This window comes from Trichomycterus rosablanca, chromosome 20 (genome assembly GCF_030014385.1).
Source record: "Trichomycterus rosablanca isolate fTriRos1 chromosome 20, fTriRos1.hap1, whole genome shotgun sequence".
Classification (NCBI taxonomy): Eukaryota; Metazoa; Chordata; class Actinopteri; order Siluriformes; family Trichomycteridae; genus Trichomycterus; species Trichomycterus rosablanca.
Window position 1 is genome coordinate 8,423,842 of NC_086007.1, and position 19,011 is coordinate 8,442,852.

Genomic DNA, 19,011 nt, shown 5'->3' on the forward strand with positions numbered 1-19,011 from the left:
GTACAGCGAATCAATTCTTTGACTCGTTCAAGTTAAGTTCAATACAGTAAACGATCCAGTTCACGTTTTAAATTAATTTGTATCGATTCACTTAAACGAGTCGATTCTGTAACTCGTTGATGGTTCATTTGTACGTAGGGGCGGCACCTAAGAGAAATTAAGATTTAATGAATAATAATAATAATACTAATACTAATACTACTACTACTACTACTACTACTAATAATAATAATAATACTAATAAAAATAATAATAACAACAACAACAACAAAACAACAATAATAATAATAAATGTAATAATAATAATAATAATAATAATAATAATAATAATAATACTAATAATAATAATAACAACAACAACAACAACAATAGTAATAATAATAATAAATGTAATAATAATAATAACAATAATCATTATTATTATTCGTTAATAATAATAATAATGATAACAACAACACTAATAAATATAATAATACTTATTATTATTATTGATATATAGGTATATGAATAGATGGGCAGATACATGGGTGTATGTGGGTGGATGATTGGTTCAATTCCCCAATTCAACCAGAAGGTCGCTGGTTCAAGCCCCACCACTGCCAGGTTGCTGCTGATGGGCCCTTGAGCAAGGCCCTTAACCCTCAATTGCTCAGACTGTATACTGTAACTATAATGTAAGTCGCTTTGGATAAAGGCGTCTGCTAAATGCTGTAAATGTATGGAGTTTGCATATTCTCCCTGTGTCTGTGTGGGTTTCCTTCGGGAGCTCTGGTTTCCTCCCATGTATTTATATATCACACTTTTTTTTACTTTATTAACTTTATTAAGAATTTCAAAAACAAATTACATTACTTTTCCAGCGTCGTACCAACTTTTTAATGCCATCAGCAAAAAATATTTTTGGTTGAGCGTGTAGCCACTGATGCACCGCTGCTTTTACATCATCATCACATGAAAATCTTCTTCCCCTTAAAGCTTCCTTGAACGTCCAAAAAGGTGGAAATCAGATGCTGCTGAATCAGGACTATAAGCGTCTCTCATTCTCTCAGACACAACCAATTACTACTCCTCCCACCCTCACCATTTCCAACCAAAATATAAAAGTGCGGAGACTTTTTGAAGATCCCTCATATTCACATACACATCAGATCACATGCTGTTCACTATGATGCAAGTAAACCCCTCTGAAACAAATGGGTGTAGAATATTCATTTGTCAAACCAATGCCACACATATAAATCCTACCTCACATGATGCGTTGGTACGTTATAAAATGCTGACAGTCCATGAACTTGAACTAATCCAAGCTTATTAGTGTAGAAGGGATTATTAAGAGACCAAAACAGTCCGGGAGAGACAGAGCACACAGGGTAATCACTTCTACAGATAAGCAATCTATAATAGTCTGGCTAATTCCAGGCACAGGAACAAGTCAGGTAATTTAACACTGTTCCATTTGATACAACCCTACAAAACTATTACTACTTTATTTTGTAAGAAGAAGAAGAACCAAGAGGAGGTTTTAAAAAACTATCCAAGCGGCCATGAGGACAACAAGGCGAGCCAGCACCGTGGAGGTACCTTCCTTCCTGCGCCAGCTTGTCAAAGAGACTGAGAAAATGGTCACTTTCTTTTTTAAAGGAGGGCAGGGTGACCAAGATGCAGACTCAGACTCTGAAGATGACAATGATGATGTGGAGGAAATACCCAGCCCATACCTAGAGAGACCTGTCTTACAGAAACACACATCAGAGGGCAAGTCAAAGTGGGGCATTACCTATGCTATGGCCAACATGCAGGGATGGCGTGCCCAGATGGAGGATGCCCACACGTGTATGCCTGAGATGGCTAATGGGCTTTCAGATTGGAGTTACTTTGCTGTGTTTGATGGACATGCAGGGAACACTGTGGCCCGATATTGTTCAACACATCTGCTTGATCACATTCTTGCTACAGGTAAGCAATCACAATGAATTATATAGACTCATAGAAAGATTTTATCTACTTATGCAGAGTCAAAAGCTACCTGCTAATCTCACCAGACCCACAAAGTGTTCTGAAAACATCCTTGTCAGTGTGGCCTAACACTAAGCTGCGATTCTTATGTAATCACTAACAGCATCCTGTAAATAAGAAATACTAACTGCAGATGTCTTTTAATTTGATTTATGAACTCACATATTTAAATTTATATTTACAGAACAACTGCCCTTAAATGATTATTATAAATAAGCTTTTTCTTGCCACTGTCACCTCTTGCTAGCTCATTTGGGGTCTAAATGCAGATTTGTTAAAATGCATTGAAACAGTGTTTATTGCAATACCCGGATAGAATTTGTGGTTAGATTTAATTTAAAAACCACTAAAATATTACTAGAATATACAATATGCCTTCTGTGTGCCTGTTTATTTTACCAGGGGGCATAACTGCAGAGGAAAATGTGGAGCAAGTGAAGGAAAGCATCAGAGTTGGCTTCTTAAACATCGACCGCCACATGCATAACCTCACCCGCAGTAATGGCTGGGACCGCAGTGGATCCACAGCAGCCACGGTCATGATCTCTCCACACAACATCTACTTTATTAACTGTGGCGACTCCCGTACTTTTCTCTGCCGTGATGGCCAGGTGGTCTTCTACACAGAGGACCACAAGCCTTGCAATCCACGTGAGAAAGAACGCATCCAGAACGCAGGAGGCTCAGTCACTCTCCAGCGTGTCAACGGCTCCCTGGCTGTGTCCAGAGCCCTCGGAGACTTCACCTTTAAAGAGGTAGAGTGGAGGACCCAGACAGAGCAGCTGGTTTCCCCTGAACCAGAAGTTTATGATCTGGAGCGCTCACCTAGTGATGAGTTCCTGGTGGTGGCTTGTGATGGAGTCTGGGATGCCATAAGCAATGAAGAGCTGTGTGCTTTTGTGCGCAACCGTCTTTCAGTGTGTGATGATCTGCGGGAAGTCTGCACCCAGGTCATCGATCTCTGCCTCTATAAGGTTGGAGAACAGGAAAAAGAATAGTCTCTAGAGTAGACATTATGGTATTAATGAATATTACTGGCATCAGAATTACAACTAAAATGTTCAAGTTATAGTCTACAGTTTAGGTTTGAGACCTGATGATGGACCTATTTGGTGTGTGTTAGAATTTATCCAAAATGTAGAAACAAGGCAGCTAATCTGATGAAAAATTCTGTTAAACCTGTTTGATCTGACATTGTTTACTAGCATACTGTGTTTCTTGTTGACAAAAGTTTATCCAAAATTGGCCTCTAGGTTTGTTGCTAATTGAAAAATAATTAAGAAGCCGCATGGCCTTATCTAAGCCTGCTTAAAGCTTGCTTGATAAACTTCCTGTCCCTGAACTTGGCAAGAAGACCACTGTTCTATGTACATCCATGCAATGGGTGTAGTCACACAACCCCTGTTTATCCAAACACCAGCATTTGTCATTTATATTTACTAACTGGGAATTAGGAATGAGGCCATGGCACAATGTTAAATCACAACATAGAGCTTTCTACACCTGTTTCTACACATATTTTGATTTCCAATATAACATTGATTTGTTTCAATCATTTAGTGACAGAAAAAGAAAAATTGCATTTGAACATTTGAAATTCCAAGAGCATAAGCTTCATCATGACCTTTTCTTAAACAGGGCACTCCCATTTTATATATAGGAAGATTAAACAGCAGGGAATGAGAAGTAAAAGCAGTAAGATTAAGGCGGCATCTGTCTTTGTATGAGCTCAAGGTTATTTAGTTTGGACAACGTTGCTAAAAATAGTATGTTTTATCTCAGGCAGATGGTAGGCTACACAAAATTCCTCTGCTGGCAAAAAAGCATTTAGACAAATCAGCAAAGAAGCTTAATCTAGAAAGAAGACAAACAGCAGACCCCAATACACCCAAAATAACTACAAATAAAAAAGGTAGTGTGCTTCAGAAGAACCCTTAAGTCCTTAAGGAATTAAAGAAGGATTTGAGGGCCAAAATCTCACTGCAACACAGAATAAAAGCTCATTGTTTGTTACTATAGATGTCCTAAAAGCCAGTCGTGACTTTGCAACACTTTACAATACCTTTCCCTCTATAAAGGTTTTTGTTTATAACTTTAAATATGTCCTTGTTTGTTTTGCATGTACATTTGAAGTATTCTGGCCACTGACCAGACCTACACCAAACTTGCTGACCCATGTCTTTATGGGCCTCACTTCGCACACAAGGGCCTCCCCCAAACTGCATTATAAAATTGGACCACTAAATTATAAAATTGGATTATTCTGACAGTTGAAATATTTCTTAGTTTTGATAATGACCCACTTATATACAATACTGTTTTGAGAGTTTAAAAAGCCAGTGTGGCACACCAAGGACACTAACTGTGAAAACTCTGATTTAAATTGCAGGGAAGCCTGGACAACATGAGCATCATAATTATCTGCTTCAGTGGTGCACCTCAAGTGACACCTGAAGCATTACAGCAAGAGACAGAACTGGAACAACTCCTAGATCTTAAAGTGGAAGGTTATTTTTTTATTTTAATTAATAAACCATGTATCCTGCTAAAATGCTTATTTTCCTAATGAAAATTGGCCTATTTGGGTTCTGGAAGCTGGGTATGATTCTTGCCTCCGGTATCTCACTGTATCTGAAGAGTCTTGTTTATATTCCCAAAGTCAGTATAAGTTTTCTTTGGGTACTTTTTTCCTTTCACTGCCAGATGACAATAAAGGCCATCACAGCTGGCATTGACCAACAAAATATGCTACTGTGGCTTACATTGTAGATAATTTCAATACAGGTAATGGAGGGAATGTGTTGAACTTGACAGTGCATTGAGCTCTCCTGTGTATGGGGCTTTAATGTCCCTGAACTGCAGGATTGGCACTGAGGGTAATTTCACACAAATAAACTCCATTACTTTAACTACTGGATAAACCAGTGCACCTAAAAATGTTTATAATATTCTTTATAATAATAATAAGGACCACAGGTACACCTATTACCAAAAGATTATCTATGACCACCTGACTCCTGTAGGTGACCCCTAAATCCCATTACTAGACGTCTCAATAAGACAAATATTACATATAAACCATTGCAATATACGTCTGAATAACGTAAAACATTTTTATAACCCATTACACTTTTTTATTTGTAACAACCAGCAGCAGTCTAAGCTGATTTTCATGATTTTTTACACAGAGATCATTCAGGTAATCAGATCTAAAAACGAAGACCCAGATCTGCTGTATGTGATGAAGTTTCTGGCCACAGAGAACATTCCTGGACTTCCACCAGGAGGTGGTATCACGAGCAAGTAAGTGACAGAGGGGTTTAAGTTTTAGTCATACATTTGATGCTGCTAAACCTAAAAATGAAGTCATGTACTCTTTCTCATTTACAGGAGAGACTGCATCATCGCTGCTTACCAAAAATATTCAGCAGCATTCAGAACTCAGGAGCCAATGGTATTAAACCAATGATGATTTTATGCATACTCTTAAATATGTTTTTAATTTAATTGATAAAATGCTATTTTAAACGTTTCTGGTTAAATTACTTTTACATAAATAACAATGTTTAAGTTATTTAGGGCATTAATTCACAACCCAGTAGCCATACAGGGTCTTATTAATTTATACTGGGGCCAATGAGTGAGATACATGAATTTTAGATTTTGGACTGCAGGGTACGTTACTGACAACTTTCACACAAAAATGCTTAAGTTTGTTAAAATGTTTGTTTGTATTTATATACTTACTTCTTTCCACCCTATTTCAGGATATTGGTGGCTCAGAAGACTCAAACTAGTGGTAGTTTGAGGAACAAGATTGGAAACAAGATTTTTGGATGACACACATTTGCTAAGCATTTTATTCCCCAACATGAAAAATAAAAGTATACCAACAATGGGCCACAACTGAACCACAATGCTGCAAAAAGCTAATGTTCTTACTATATATGTTTTGAATCTGTAATTAATTTAAAACTGTTTTGCAAGAATGTACTAATTATTTTAATTATTTTGTATTTATTTGTGGTGTCTAAATACTATTTTTCTTATTAATTTTGTTTTTAAACATATTTTTGCATATGTTTAAAGCAATTCGCTAAAATGGTTATACAGTAGTTCACCTGATTATTATGACGGAGTTTCTCGTGTGTGCCCTCTAGCGGTGGTTTGTCACGCTGACTTTTCACAGCGTTGTTGCGCCCCTGGTTCTGCGGGTTTATAACACGTTTTTGTCGCTGATGATTATGATTATTAGTAATATTTTTTACATTAGTCTGTGCACACTTTTGGCCACGCTGTAAGGTGAGAATATAAAAGAAATACACCTTCACACATGTAAAAACTGCGCATGCGCTTGAAAAGCACTATTTAGCGTGTTAAAATTGTACACCACCATGTGTACATACATTTTAGTGAAACAGTTAAGCGACACTATGCTGTTTAGGACACGATCATACAACTTTTTTGGCACACAAAGGGTTACCCGTTAAAACAGTGTTTAATCCTGGTCTTAAAGTGCATCTGCTCTCTCCTGCACATTATTTACTTCCAACTTCCAACACAGTTGATTGATTACTATAACATGCAGGAGAGGGGTGATCCACAATGAGGATTGTTTACAAAAGGCCAAGTACCACATTTCCTTATTAATCTCTAAGTGTTGCATTTAAATTAACTAGCAGAAAGATTTATACATACCTTTAATGCTTTTAAAACTGATTTTTCCAAGCTCATTTGAAGTACCATCAATAGTACCAGTTAAACAACAGTCGTACTTTATTGTCTGAAATGTTGACACTGAGTGCCAAATTATCTATCATAAGTACATTTATTTAAGTCTTTGAAAGTGCAGACCTAAACAATTAGCTTGCAAAGAGGTACATTTAAAGACCACTAATACAAAGTATTGTGGCGCCGGCGAGCAGGAAGGCGAGCGTTGGGGCCTCGAGTGAGCTGCCCTTGGCAGTTCTCTCAGTGGTTTAGGACGTACACTCATACGTACACTCATTCATACACACATACATTCATACAACAGACAAACATATAAGCTACCTATCCAGCTCTCACCGCAGCCACCCAGTCTGCCACACTGGGATACACGCTGACGGTAAGCCTGGATACCACGGCTCCTCCCACTGACGCTACAGTATGTAAGCATTAGATTACTTAATTAAAAAAGAATTCCAATAGAACAAGGGTATACAGATCTAGTCCCAGAGGAACCACTGTACTTCACTGTTTAGATAGACCGCTCTTTTAAAGGGATTTCTTAGCCTTGTGTATTAAATCTCTTTCAAATAATTAAAAGTACAATAGAAATAGTAAACAATTACTTTCAGGGCCTAAACCATGGTTTCTCACAACTAATCCTGGAGGCCACTGATGAACTGAAAGTACAGGTCTTTATATGCATGCATTCAGTCTTCAAATATTTTTATTTTAGGTAACTGACAATAATTTGAAGTTGTAATGGGTTTTTTTCTTTTACTATCTGCAAAATTTTAATAAAAAGAGACCACAGTGAAATGATCAGTTTCTCTGGTTTTACTATTAATTGTTTTTTGAACAGTTTTGTTTTATTCTAGAAATGACTGTCAATTATTATAAGTTCAAATAAAATTAATTTCACTTAGAGCATTTATTATAAAAAAATGACAACTAGTCAAAATAAATATGCATTGTCACACCTCGAATAATGTAAAGAAAACGAGTTCACATTCATTTTTAAATGATCACAATAGTAATGTGTTAGTTTAGGACAAGAAATCAATATTTGTTGGATTAAGCCAATTTTTTTGGATTTTTCTCCCTTTGTCCCCCAGTCTAGTCATTTCCAATTCCCTGTTGTGACAATATGAATGACCACACCCTCCTCTGCGGCCACTTCAGTCATCACCTGCCAATGTTGGGTTCCCACATAAAGCCGTAGACAGAACCATGCAAGACTCCATGCTAGGAACTTGCAGATGTAATTTTTTTGTAGGTCACTGTCATCCTACAGTTAAGAGACATTCATTGTAATAAATTAACATAAAAATAACATTAATAAAATAAACATTTTTTTCCACTCTTTTGGCATAGTCAATATATTTTTCAGTTACATTTTAGGTATCACTGTTTTTACCATCCAGCTGGACCTATTGCAAGATGTTAGTGATGACCACACCAGTTGTTTGTATACTTTTTTTCAATAAATAAGATTTACTTTATTCACCTTACAATTTAATCAGCCCCTTAGTACATAGAATGATGTGTTTCTGTGTTGAAATTTAACTGCCATACATATAGATGAGCTGAGGTTTCCTTCACTCTTAACAGTCTGCAGCTTGACCGCTTAGTGTGTAATATGTAATGAATGTGTTAGTTAGGTGTGGCATCTTGCCACCTCTGTACTAATTACTTAGTCTTCACTGGTACGACTACCATTTCATTTTATTACAGTTTGACTGAGAAGAAAAAAAGAAAAAAAAGACACAGAGGCACAAGACTCTGTGAGCAAAAACATTTTAGTTTGGAAGAAGAAGCAGCATAAACAGGACACTGAAGATCTTTTCTTATAAAGAATTTCTTCTTGATTAAAGGGGTTTGAGGTAAGCCATAAAATCCTGTGATTTTACACATTAGTACATTTGGTAAATATTAATGGAAATATCTGTGTGAATTATTTAGGAAAACATTTTACCACAATTACCACAAGTTCAACAGTCTATGTTATAAGAAAATGCTATTTATAACATACATTTGACATCCAGGTTGCCAAATAACCATTTAACTTCTTAAAACCTGTTATACTTTTGGTTTTTGTTGTTTTATCCTACAGACTTTTTTATATATTTATTTATATGCTTAAAAATCATGCATTAAAAAAATAAGGCTCCTTAAAGATTAATTCCAAAGTTTTTTGGTTTAGAAAAATAATTGTCATTTTTAGCAATTATTTTCAGCATAATTGCCATTCTTACTGTATAGTTAAACAAAGAAAATCCTAAGTGCAAATTTTGTGCATACAATTTAATAAAATATTAATAAAATATTGAATGTACCAACGGTTTTATACTTGCCACACTTTGTTTTATATTTGCAGTGCTAGTTTTCGAATTCCCAATTTCTTCTATGTTTGCATATTTGTCACACTGATATGTTTCAGATTATCAAACTACTTTCAATATCAGACAAAGATAACCAGAGTAACAAGTTTTTGCAAATGTTTAATTGCAGTTGTTACTGCCAAGGGTGACACAACTAGTTATTATGTTTGGGGGGCAATTACTTTTTCACATAGTTGGCACTGACATTTATCTTCACTAAATGCTGCATATTTTTGTTTACTCTTTGTCTTTATCATACATTAAAATTAGTTAGAAGATCTGTTGTTGCACTTTTTGTGGACATCATTTTGGTCTTTGCTACCTGTCTCCATCTGTCTTTATGTTTCAGTAAGCAGGGATGACATTGAAAGTGGAGGGTGACATAGGCTATGGCAGTGTGGTAGGCCCAAACCTCAGCCTTGCAGGCAGTCTTGGTGGTTCAGAGACATTTCCTCTACTGGTCTCAGAGACTGAACCTAACCCAGATACATGGAAGCCCCTTTCCAGAGAAGAGCTGGAGTCAGTTGCTGGAGGACCAGGCTGGAAAAAGTTCCGTTCTCGCTTGGTTTTGCTCTTCTGGGTGGGCTGGCTCACCATGCTGGGTATTGCTGTTGCTGTGATTATACAGAGCCCACGGCCTGCACCTGGCCACCTACATTGGTGGCAGAAGGAACTTTTCTATCGCCTACAACCAGCCCTGTTCCTGGATGTAGAGAGTACAGGGTCTGGACCAATAAGCAGTAAGTTGTTTATTATTAGTAAATTATAACTGGAGTATAATAGCTCGTTTAGACTGTATTTTTCAATTAATTGGAGTAGTCTTTTTTCATGCAACTTTTTTAAAACCCTCTAATGCAATGTGTTTTGTTACTTTAACCAAGTGGAATGGTAGTCAAAGGCAACCAGTAAATGGTGAACTAGCTATTGCCTAAGACAGGGATTTTTAATTCTTTCCATGTCCAAGTATTCATTTTTACTGCACAAAAATGACTATGAATGAAAACGTTTTACATTAAATATTTTTCCTTTATTTATTAAGTGCTAACAAAATTGGCTTCAGTTGAGAATTGTGAGGACCAGTGCCAACAGACAGTTGGTTGAGGGAAGGAGGACTGAACGAATAAATACCTCCTTGTTTGGTGTCAGCATAAACGATAGAAGAATGCATTAGGTGTAACAAATTCATTTATACCTGTTTAAGCACTATGTAAGATTGTGCAAAGGGGGGGAGGGTCAAATACTTTTTAAATTATTAATCCTGTTGCCATCTTTCTTCCCATCCAGGAGTATCCGAGAGACTTCCTTACCTCAAGTCCTTAGGGATCGGGGTAATGATTTTAGAAGGGCTGTTCAGGCATGATGTCTCCATTCTTAACCTGACTCAGATTGATCCGAGGCTAGGCACTTTGCCCCAGACGCAACAGCTCATTACAGACAGCCACCAAGCAGGTATAAATCTTACTTAATGAAGGGCTAGAATAAGATACATATTAAACAAATTATTAGATGTGCCAGTCAAACTACTGATTAATAAATACATTGAACTGTCATCTTGGACTTCTTGGATTTCTGGAAGATCAATTCTATGGGTTCTTAAAGTAGTCAATGGTCTGTAATTTAAAAAAATACATTTTTTTTTATTTTGGATGCCCTAAACAGCAAATAAATATGTCCTCTCATCTGTCTTTTATTTAGGCAGGGCTGACATCATAAAATCGCTTTATGTTTTCTTAAAAGACTAATTATTACAGGAAACATTTTGTCTGAGGACCTAGGCTATATGTGATCTTCAGAAACATTTGCCTGGCATTAATAACAAAACACACAACATTTTTTTCTTTTTCACACATTATTTTTGTGTGTTTTGTTATTAATGCCAGGCAAATGTTTCTGAAGATCACATATAGCCTAGGTCCTCAGACAAAATGTTTCCTGTAATAATTAGTCTTTAAGAAAACATAAAGCGATGTTATGATTTCAGCCCTGGCTAAATAAAAATATGATACACTGATCAAACTACAGCTGCATATAACCCATTCATTTTAGTCCAGGCTGTGGTTGGACTCTCACAACCACAAACAGTAGCCATGAGACAAAAATACACCCTTGACGTTGCATTCATACCTCAGGGCAATCTATAGTAGCCAGTCCACCTTCTACATGTATTTAAGCAGTGAGGTAAAACAGTATGAAATAAACTATAAAACATGTTTATATAACCTGTCACAGCTGTAGCAAATTAATTACTGAGTTCCCAGTGGTTTATTTGGTCATGTTGTAAACCAACTTTAAGTCAAACAGACTAGCAGTAGGTTTTACAATCAGCAATAATTGTGACATGGCAGTAACAAAATATGTTGCTACTCTAAAATATTCAATCATGTATTTCCTTTTTTGCTTGATCATCCGACTCGTAAATACTTAATTAAAGCAAAATTTAGTTATAAATTCTTATTTTCTTTGGGCTTTGAATATTGCCTATAGCAACTGTATATGAATTTGAAGTAGATATACATGTGCACTGCTGTTATGGTATGTGTATTCATTTACATTTTCCGCATTTACGAGACGCTTTTTATCCAAAGCGACTTACAGTACAGTGACAGTAGACATTCTAAGTAATTGAGGGTTAAGGGCCTTGCTCAAGGGCCCAACAGTGGTGACCTGGCAGTGGTGGGGCTTGAACCGAGAACCTTTCGATTACTAGTCCAGTACCTTAAACACTAGGCTACAGCTGCCCTTTCATTCATCTTTTAGTTTATTATGTTTGTTTGTTTTCTTGTTTTGCTACATTTCATTTTTTCCTTTCTTTCTTTCCTACATCTGGTTACTATAATTTATGTTTGTTCCAGTTGATGTAATTTATGTACCATTTTAATAAGGAGCAGATGTGCCTGGGAAAGTGGGGGCACTAGATGGCAATGTTCAGCCATATGTGGCCTAAACTGGCCTATAGTGTCTGGCTCTGCACTGACCAGTTGTGTATTTACATTTATGGCATTTGGCAGACTGTTTCTCCAAAGGGACTTACAACTGTAGTCAATTACAGTGCCGGCAATTATGGATTAAGGACATACTGCCATGTCACAACGGTGGTGGTGGAGGTGGTGGGGCTTGAGCCAATGACCTTACAATTACAAGTTCAGTACCTTATTTGCTGAACTACCAATGCCCTAGAGTGCATGTGCTACATTTACATTACAGCATTCTGCAGACAGTTTTATCCAATATGACTTATGGCGGCGCAGTGACTAAGTGGATAGCACTGTCGCCTCACAACAAAAAGGTCCTGGGTTCGATGCCCAGGTGGAGCAGTCCGGGTCCTATCTGTGTGGAGTTTGCATGTACTCCCAGTGTCTGTGTGGGTTTCCTCGCTCTGGTTTTCTTTCCACAGTCCAAAGACATGCAAGTGAGGTGAATTGGAGATGCAAAATTGTCCATGACTGTGTTTGGTATAACCTTGTGAACTGATGAATCTTGTGTAACGAGTAACTACTGTTCCTGTCATGAATGTAACCAAAAGTGTAAAACATGATGTTAAAATCCTAATAAACAAACAAACAAACAATATGACTTACAGTTGTGACTAAATACAATTTCAGCTGGGTTAAGGGCCTTGTCTAGGGTCCCAACAGAGGAAACTTGGTGGTAATCTTCTGATTACTAGTGTAGTTCCTTAACCCCTGAGCTACAACTGCCCTAATTTCTTGTGTGAACGAATACTTTTAAATTAATATTAAGAATGGTCTTCTATAGAGAATATTCTGTCCACGCACTACAAGAATGATTCAATTCAGTCTTATTTATAATTTGTGTTTAAATATGATAATTTAATTATTAATTTAATATAGGTGTGAAGATCATTCTGGACCTCTGTGAAATAGATCTGCCTGGTGGACCTGTGTTCAATAACGCTACAGAGATGCCATCTAATGCATCTATTTACAGCCAGGTAAAATGCACAACCCCTTACTGTAAACTAACACTACACTTAGTGTTTCTCATGGACTAGCTTTCATAATGTGTGCTACACCACTAACAGATGTTGTATTTCTCTCCAAGGATTCATTAAGGTATTGGCTTGAGCATGGTGTGTCAGGATTTGAAATCTGTAATGCTGATGCTGCTTTTTTTGAGAAGGTAAAGTGGTGCTGAGGATGCAGTGATGTGGTGTTGTGCTTTACATTGGTAAAAAATAAAATGATCATTTTAGGGAAGAAAAAAAACATTGTATGCATTGCATTGTTTGTACGTTTTAGACACTAAAAGGGTGGAGGGAACTGATCAATGAGTACAGCAATGAAACCAATGAAAGGTATTGTCATCTTTTTTGGATTAAGATTTATTAGGCTACATGGTACTAACAAAGTCTCCTTTTTGTGCAGGATTGTAATGGTGAGGCAGATGGGTAACTCTTTTTTAGCGCTGAATATGTCCGATACAGTTCTAAACAGCTCCCTAGTGGAGCTGGTATCGAAGTCTCTTCTCCCTCTAGCCACCTATCCGTTATCTGCTTCTGAGATAGCCGAAGCTATGGAAACTAATCTGAAGACGTTGCAGGGAGAGTGGCCAAGTTGGAGAGTAAGTAGATATTTTTATTTAAAATCAATTCCTTAACAGGCATTAACATCCTGTTCCATTTACTGGTACTCAGGCCACACTATATGGCCAAAAGTAATTGGACACCTGACCACGAGCTAGTTGGACACCCCATTTCAGAAACACATAGTATTAAAATAGAGTGACCGCTAAGTGATCTTTCCCGCCATAACAACAGCCACCCGTCTGTGGGAACTTGTGCCCATTTAGTCAAAAGAGCATTTGTATGGCTGGGCACTGATGTTGGTCAAGAAAGCCTCAATTGATGTTCCAGTTCATTCCAAAGCTGGGCCAAGGTTGGAGCTTGTGCATAGGGGCACAGTCATGCTGGAACAGGACAGGGCCTTCCCTAAACTGTTGCTCCACAGTTGGAGACATATAGTTTACACCTGTAAGCAATTGCTGTGTCTGAAACACAGTAATTTGAAAATTCAAGGGCATGTCCCATACTTTTGTCCATCATTATTAAAAATGTTATTTGACTAAATTGGAAATAATTCATCAGTAAATTACATCAGTAACTAACACTGGCCACTAGGCAGGAATACACAAAGGCCATCAGTCCATAGCAGGACAGCATTTACTGTCACATTTACTTACTCACAACTAGGGGCATGTCAAAGCAGCCAATCCACCTACTGCATGCTTTTGGGAGGTAGTATAAAAAGTTTTCAAGAGTTTATCAACTAACTGAAGGAAATCCACACAAACATGAGAAGAGCATTTGAAACATAAGGGTCAGACCAAGATCCTCAGGATACATGTTAGCCAGTAGATTGGTTGCTGTACAGTAACATGCATTCTAGGGACTACTGTATGATTTTTATCTCATTACTGGCTGTGAAAATTTGCATGTTCTTCCTTGCCCATGTGGGTTTCTTTAGGGAACCTATTACCTTATAAAACATGCAGAAACTGCATTGGTTACTCTAAATTACTTCCAGATGTAAGTAAGAAAAGGAAGAAGACTTATGGTGGCTTGTAATGGATTGCTGCCCTTTCCAGGTTTGTTGCTGCTTTGCACCCACCCTAAATGAAAAATATAATTACTGTGTTTTATTATTTTAGACAGTAATTTCACAGTGTTTACACATACAAATTTAATAAAGAAATTATACATTAAAGGAACTATATTTTGTTGCTGTGCTCAGGTGTTTTGCCAATCGACTAAAAAAAGACTTGAATGTTGCTTGGTAGGTGGTCACAACAGTCTGCAGGTGTGTGATTCTGCATGATTTGCATAGGATTTGTCTGTCTTTTGGTCTGACTGAGAGCTCAGTAGAACTTTCAAATGGCAAAAAATGGCTATTATATTTTATACTAATGTATAATATTTAGGCTTAATTTTCTTAGTAGTCTACACTAAATTGTAAGGAAATTATTTAGTCTATGTTCTGATTGGCTTGCATATATACTGGAAGTGTTTTAGGAAGACTTGCTAGCCTGACTTGATCAGTTTCAGCCAAAGATACAAATGTTGGCCATAGAGCTGAGAGTCTGTTACTACTTTTCTGCTAACACTTCTATGTGTTAATCTGTATCATGGTGTGTTGCAGGTAGATGGACCAATAGCATCAGAGCTGCAAAAAATATTCATGGTTTTGATGATGACCCTCCCTGGGACTCCCATTTTCAGTTATGGTGATGAGATCAGCCAGACATCAGTAAGCAAAGGACCGTAAAGTATTCAATCTCAGTATTCAGAACAATTCTTAATTTTATCCTGTTTAATTGCATTGTTTTAAAATAGAGATTATTAATAGTACTCAGTATTTATAGTCACTTTTTAATATTATTCATAGTATTTAGTATTGATAGTCAATATCGTTGCAAGACCAGCTTTGATTGTGTGCAACAGTTCACCTTGCCAACTTAATAAACCTGTTGATAGTCAGCTTCTCTCTAAGAAATTTGGGCACTGCCAATTGCACTGTGATGTCTATTAGTATGGTAAAGACTGTTTACCTAAACAATTCAAAATAATGTAATGAAAATGTAGTAATATTGCTCTTCTCTCTAGGAGTGACCATGTTGCCAATATTACACTAAAAGTGCAATCTCCGGTGTTAAAGAAGATATACCCTGGCCAGGGCACCAGTTTTGCCCTTCTGTAGTCTGGCAGGGATGTGCTCCTGTGCACAAAGCAAAAACATGACTAGTTTGGTATGGAAATATCTGCACAAAGCCCTGACCTTAACCCCACTGAAGTCAGACCTTTCATTCAACATCAATGCCTGACCTCACAAAAGCTTTTTAAATAAATGAGCACACATTCCCACAGAAATCCTTGTAGAAAACCTACCTAGAAGAGTGAAGGGTTGCAAAGAGGTGGACAACCTTTTTAACAAAGCACAATATTTTATAACACTAATTCTTTTTTTTTTTTTCTTTTCTTTTTTTTAGAATAAACACCATCTGCGCTCCACAGCTCTCTTCAACTCTCTAAGTCGCACTCGGTCTCATGAAGAAGCGCTACTCTATGGTACCTTCACCTTTCTGACTTTTAACACCACATCACTCAACAGTGGTCCTTCTAACTCCACAGCTATACCTCCTCTAGCCTTCCTCCGTTCATGGGAGTGTGTTAACTTCCTGGTGTTGTTTAACCTGGGCTCAGAGCCTCACTCACTGGACATGCAGCAGTTCGTAGGCTTACCTGAGGAGGGGATGTTTGTAACAAGCACAGGTCTGGATCGCCTCGGCTCAGTGTCCCTTCAGTCCATAAAGCTTCAGCCACATGAAGCCATTGTCATGAAGTTGTTTGAGGTGGATAGTGATGTCTGAGAGGCAGGAGGTTCTGCCAACAGGCACTGAGCTTTCTAAAATGCAAATTGAAATAAAGATGGAAGAAATTATAATTGTCTTTATTTATTATGACTGAATTCTGTAAATTACATTTTGTGTGGTTTAATACATAGATAATAATAAGCGAAAAAAGACTTACGTTAGATTCTCCTATTCTACAGGTACTGTATATACATAGTGTAATTATTAAATGTAGTCAGTTGGTTAAAATGCATAACGGCTAAGACCCTGCAACCTGTCCATCAGTGGTCCTTTGGACCAACACTGACCAAAGTGTCTTTTAAAGGTAAACCATACCCAACAAAACAGCAGTATAGGCATATATGCATGGCAAGGTGCTTTATGTTTTAATATACCATAGTGTTACAGCGAGTTGAGAATACTGTCAGCTGCAGAATCATTAGCAGTCGACCAACCAAGAAAATCATCCTGTCGTCAAAGAGGAGGATTACCAAAAATTAGGTGATGGATAAAGCATTGATGGTCTCTAACAGTATACCTACATGTTCTTTCAACAGGATAGAAACAAGAAGTTTGTAAACCATTTGGAATTACTCATTAGAATGTTTACATTATGTTTGGGAGAAAAACGGGCACAGCACCAAAATCTCAACCTAACTGAAAAAAGTGTTTAATAGTTTAATTGGCCATGCCAAATTATAAACCTTAACCCAAGAGATCCTGTCTCAAGGCCTGAAAATCCAAAAATAGGTTTAAATTCATCCCCATTGTTGTGCAGTTACTGAAAACACAAAGCTGCCATATGGGCAATTACTAGTTAATAAATACAAAGGTTCACATTGTGTTTTCTGCCTGAATCATAAATTAATGAATCATGAATCAATGTGTTCAACAGCCGTATAATAGGTAAAACTGTGTTAGCAGATTGTGTTTGTCTGTTATCGACTTGGATAAAGATAAGATCACTTTTCATGGTTAATCAAAGCTGGAATTCAGGTTCTAGGTTTTCCTGCTACTGTAAGTTATGGACACTAGACCTATGAATGTTTTAAAAACGTCAGTGTTACAGCAATTAAGTCCCCTTTAGGGCGGCATGGTGGCCCAGTGGGTAGCACTGTCACCTCACAGCAAGAAGGTCCTGGGTTCCCCAGGTGGGGCTGTCCATGTCCTTTCTGTGTGGAGTTTGCATGTTCTCCCCGTGTCTGTGTGGGTTTCCTCCGGGAGCTTCGGTTTCCACCCACAGTCCAAAGACATGCAAGTGAGGTGAATTGGAGATACAAAATTGTCCATGACTGTGTATGAAATTAAACTTGTGAACTGATGAATCTTGTGTAACCAGTAACTACCGTTTCTGTCATGAATGTAACCAAAGTGTGTAAAACACGTTAAAATCCTAATAAATAAATAAATTCCCCTTTAACAGCAGGAAACACAACCATGTCAGTGTCACTGCTGTGCTGTCAAATTGTTCATAGTAAGAAGTGGGTTGGATGTAGCAATGGTATACATACAAAGTGTAATGATACACATGCAAAATATATGGAAATAGCCTATAGCAAAAAAGCACAGGCCACAACAACTAGCATATATGTAGTCTTTTGGACAGGTACATGATACAACTAAGAAATAAATACCCTACCATTTTCTATACAATATACACAGAGAGGAAACGAATTAAGAGAGGGTTCACAGATAAAAGAAAAAGGCCTCAATAAAAATACTGATTAACTGACATTTTGATACCGTGGACAGAGGCCACTTTGCCTTAAAAGGAAAGCAAACTAACAACAACATTATTAAATATTACACTATTAAATATGGTGAAACATTGTACCCTAATGGGAATGCCACTAAACTCAGTGAACAAGGGGCCAGTTAATTTAAAGTTTGAAAAATTATGCAAACCAAATACTATGGCCGTCAGTTCAGTAAAGGTGCAGACACTTGATAAATCTATGCCATGGCACATTACATTAAAGCCATGCTGGTGTTTCATGGTAAAACTTTTGCTGATTTTCTCCTATTTCTTCACATGTATATATAAGATATTGCATGTATGATTTCCAAATATTTAATGTAAATTTGTTTTGTAACCACATGAGGGCAATATTTAATGTATGTATGTGTATGGATACCTACCAATCAATTTATTAGGTATACCTATCTACATCCATTATTTTTTAAGCTAAAGATGAATTAAGTGGGTATTCTAATTTTGTGGGTATTACTAATTGCAGCCCATCAGTTTTTGTTACCACCTGTACCCCATTTATCAATTGAAATGGACACTTATAGAACCAGTGACCACATTATGTTTGGGTGGACTATTCTCAAAATTTTTCTCAAATTGTTTTTAATTACTAATCATATAACTATCATTAGATCAAATCCACATGCTCAGTGTCCTCTCAGCATGTGTTTTTGTAGTAAATTTGACCTTTTGTACATATGAACTGGCATGCTTGCTTGTTTCTCTGTGGTGCCAAATACTATGTGTTTAAAACATTCAACTTTTCACTCAGACGCTGATTACATGATTTGT

General features: G+C 37.1%; 2 protein-coding genes across 2 annotated transcripts; both read left to right on the plus strand.

Annotated features, from left to right (window-relative positions):
- Nucleotides 1–1,544: 1,544 nt before the first annotated feature.
- On the plus strand, nucleotides 1,545–5,813 carry ppm1na (protein phosphatase, Mg2+/Mn2+ dependent, 1Na (putative)). Its single transcript, XM_063016785.1, has 6 exons — nucleotides 1,545–1,956; nucleotides 2,419–2,990; nucleotides 4,406–4,523; nucleotides 5,205–5,319; nucleotides 5,407–5,470; nucleotides 5,784–5,813. Exons 1-6 carry the CDS (start codon nucleotides 1,545–1,547, stop codon nucleotides 5,811–5,813), a joined length of 1,311 nt encoding a protein of 436 aa, XP_062872855.1.
- Nucleotides 5,814–9,462: 3,649 nt separating this feature from the next.
- Nucleotides 9,463–16,544, plus strand: si:dkey-202g17.3 (amino acid transporter heavy chain SLC3A2). Its single transcript, XM_063017352.1, has 8 exons — nucleotides 9,463–9,844; nucleotides 10,389–10,553; nucleotides 12,956–13,056; nucleotides 13,167–13,244; nucleotides 13,364–13,419; nucleotides 13,490–13,689; nucleotides 15,264–15,367; nucleotides 16,107–16,544. Exons 1-8 carry the CDS (start codon nucleotides 9,463–9,465, stop codon nucleotides 16,485–16,487), a joined length of 1,467 nt encoding a protein of 488 aa, XP_062873422.1. The 3' UTR covers nucleotides 16,488–16,544.
- The last annotated feature ends 2,467 nt before the right edge of the window (nucleotides 16,545–19,011 follow it).

What these genes read in the sequence shown, in the direction of transcription:
- ppm1na (XM_063016785.1), top strand. Translation starts at nt 1,545, where the DNA reads ATGAGGACAACAAGGCGAGCCAGCACCGTGGAGGTACCTTCCTTCCTG. An exon ending in TGATCACATTCTTGCTACAG is followed by an intron (nt 1,957 to 2,418) that starts GTAAGCAATCAC and finishes TTATTTTACCAG; the next exon opens with GGGGCATAACTGCAGAGGAA. An exon ending in TCAGAACTCAGGAGCCAATG is followed by an intron (nt 5,471 to 5,783) that starts GTATTAAACCAA and finishes ACCCTATTTCAG; the next exon opens with GATATTGGTGGCTCAGAAGA.
- si:dkey-202g17.3 (XM_063017352.1), top strand. Translation starts at nt 9,463, where the DNA reads ATGACATTGAAAGTGGAGGGTGACATAGGCTATGGCAGTGTGGTAGGC. An exon ending in ATGCATCTATTTACAGCCAG is followed by an intron (nt 13,057 to 13,166) that starts GTAAAATGCACA and finishes TTTCTCTCCAAG; the next exon opens with GATTCATTAAGGTATTGGCT. An exon ending in AGCAATGAAACCAATGAAAG is followed by an intron (nt 13,420 to 13,489) that starts GTATTGTCATCT and finishes CTTTTTGTGCAG; the next exon opens with GATTGTAATGGTGAGGCAGA.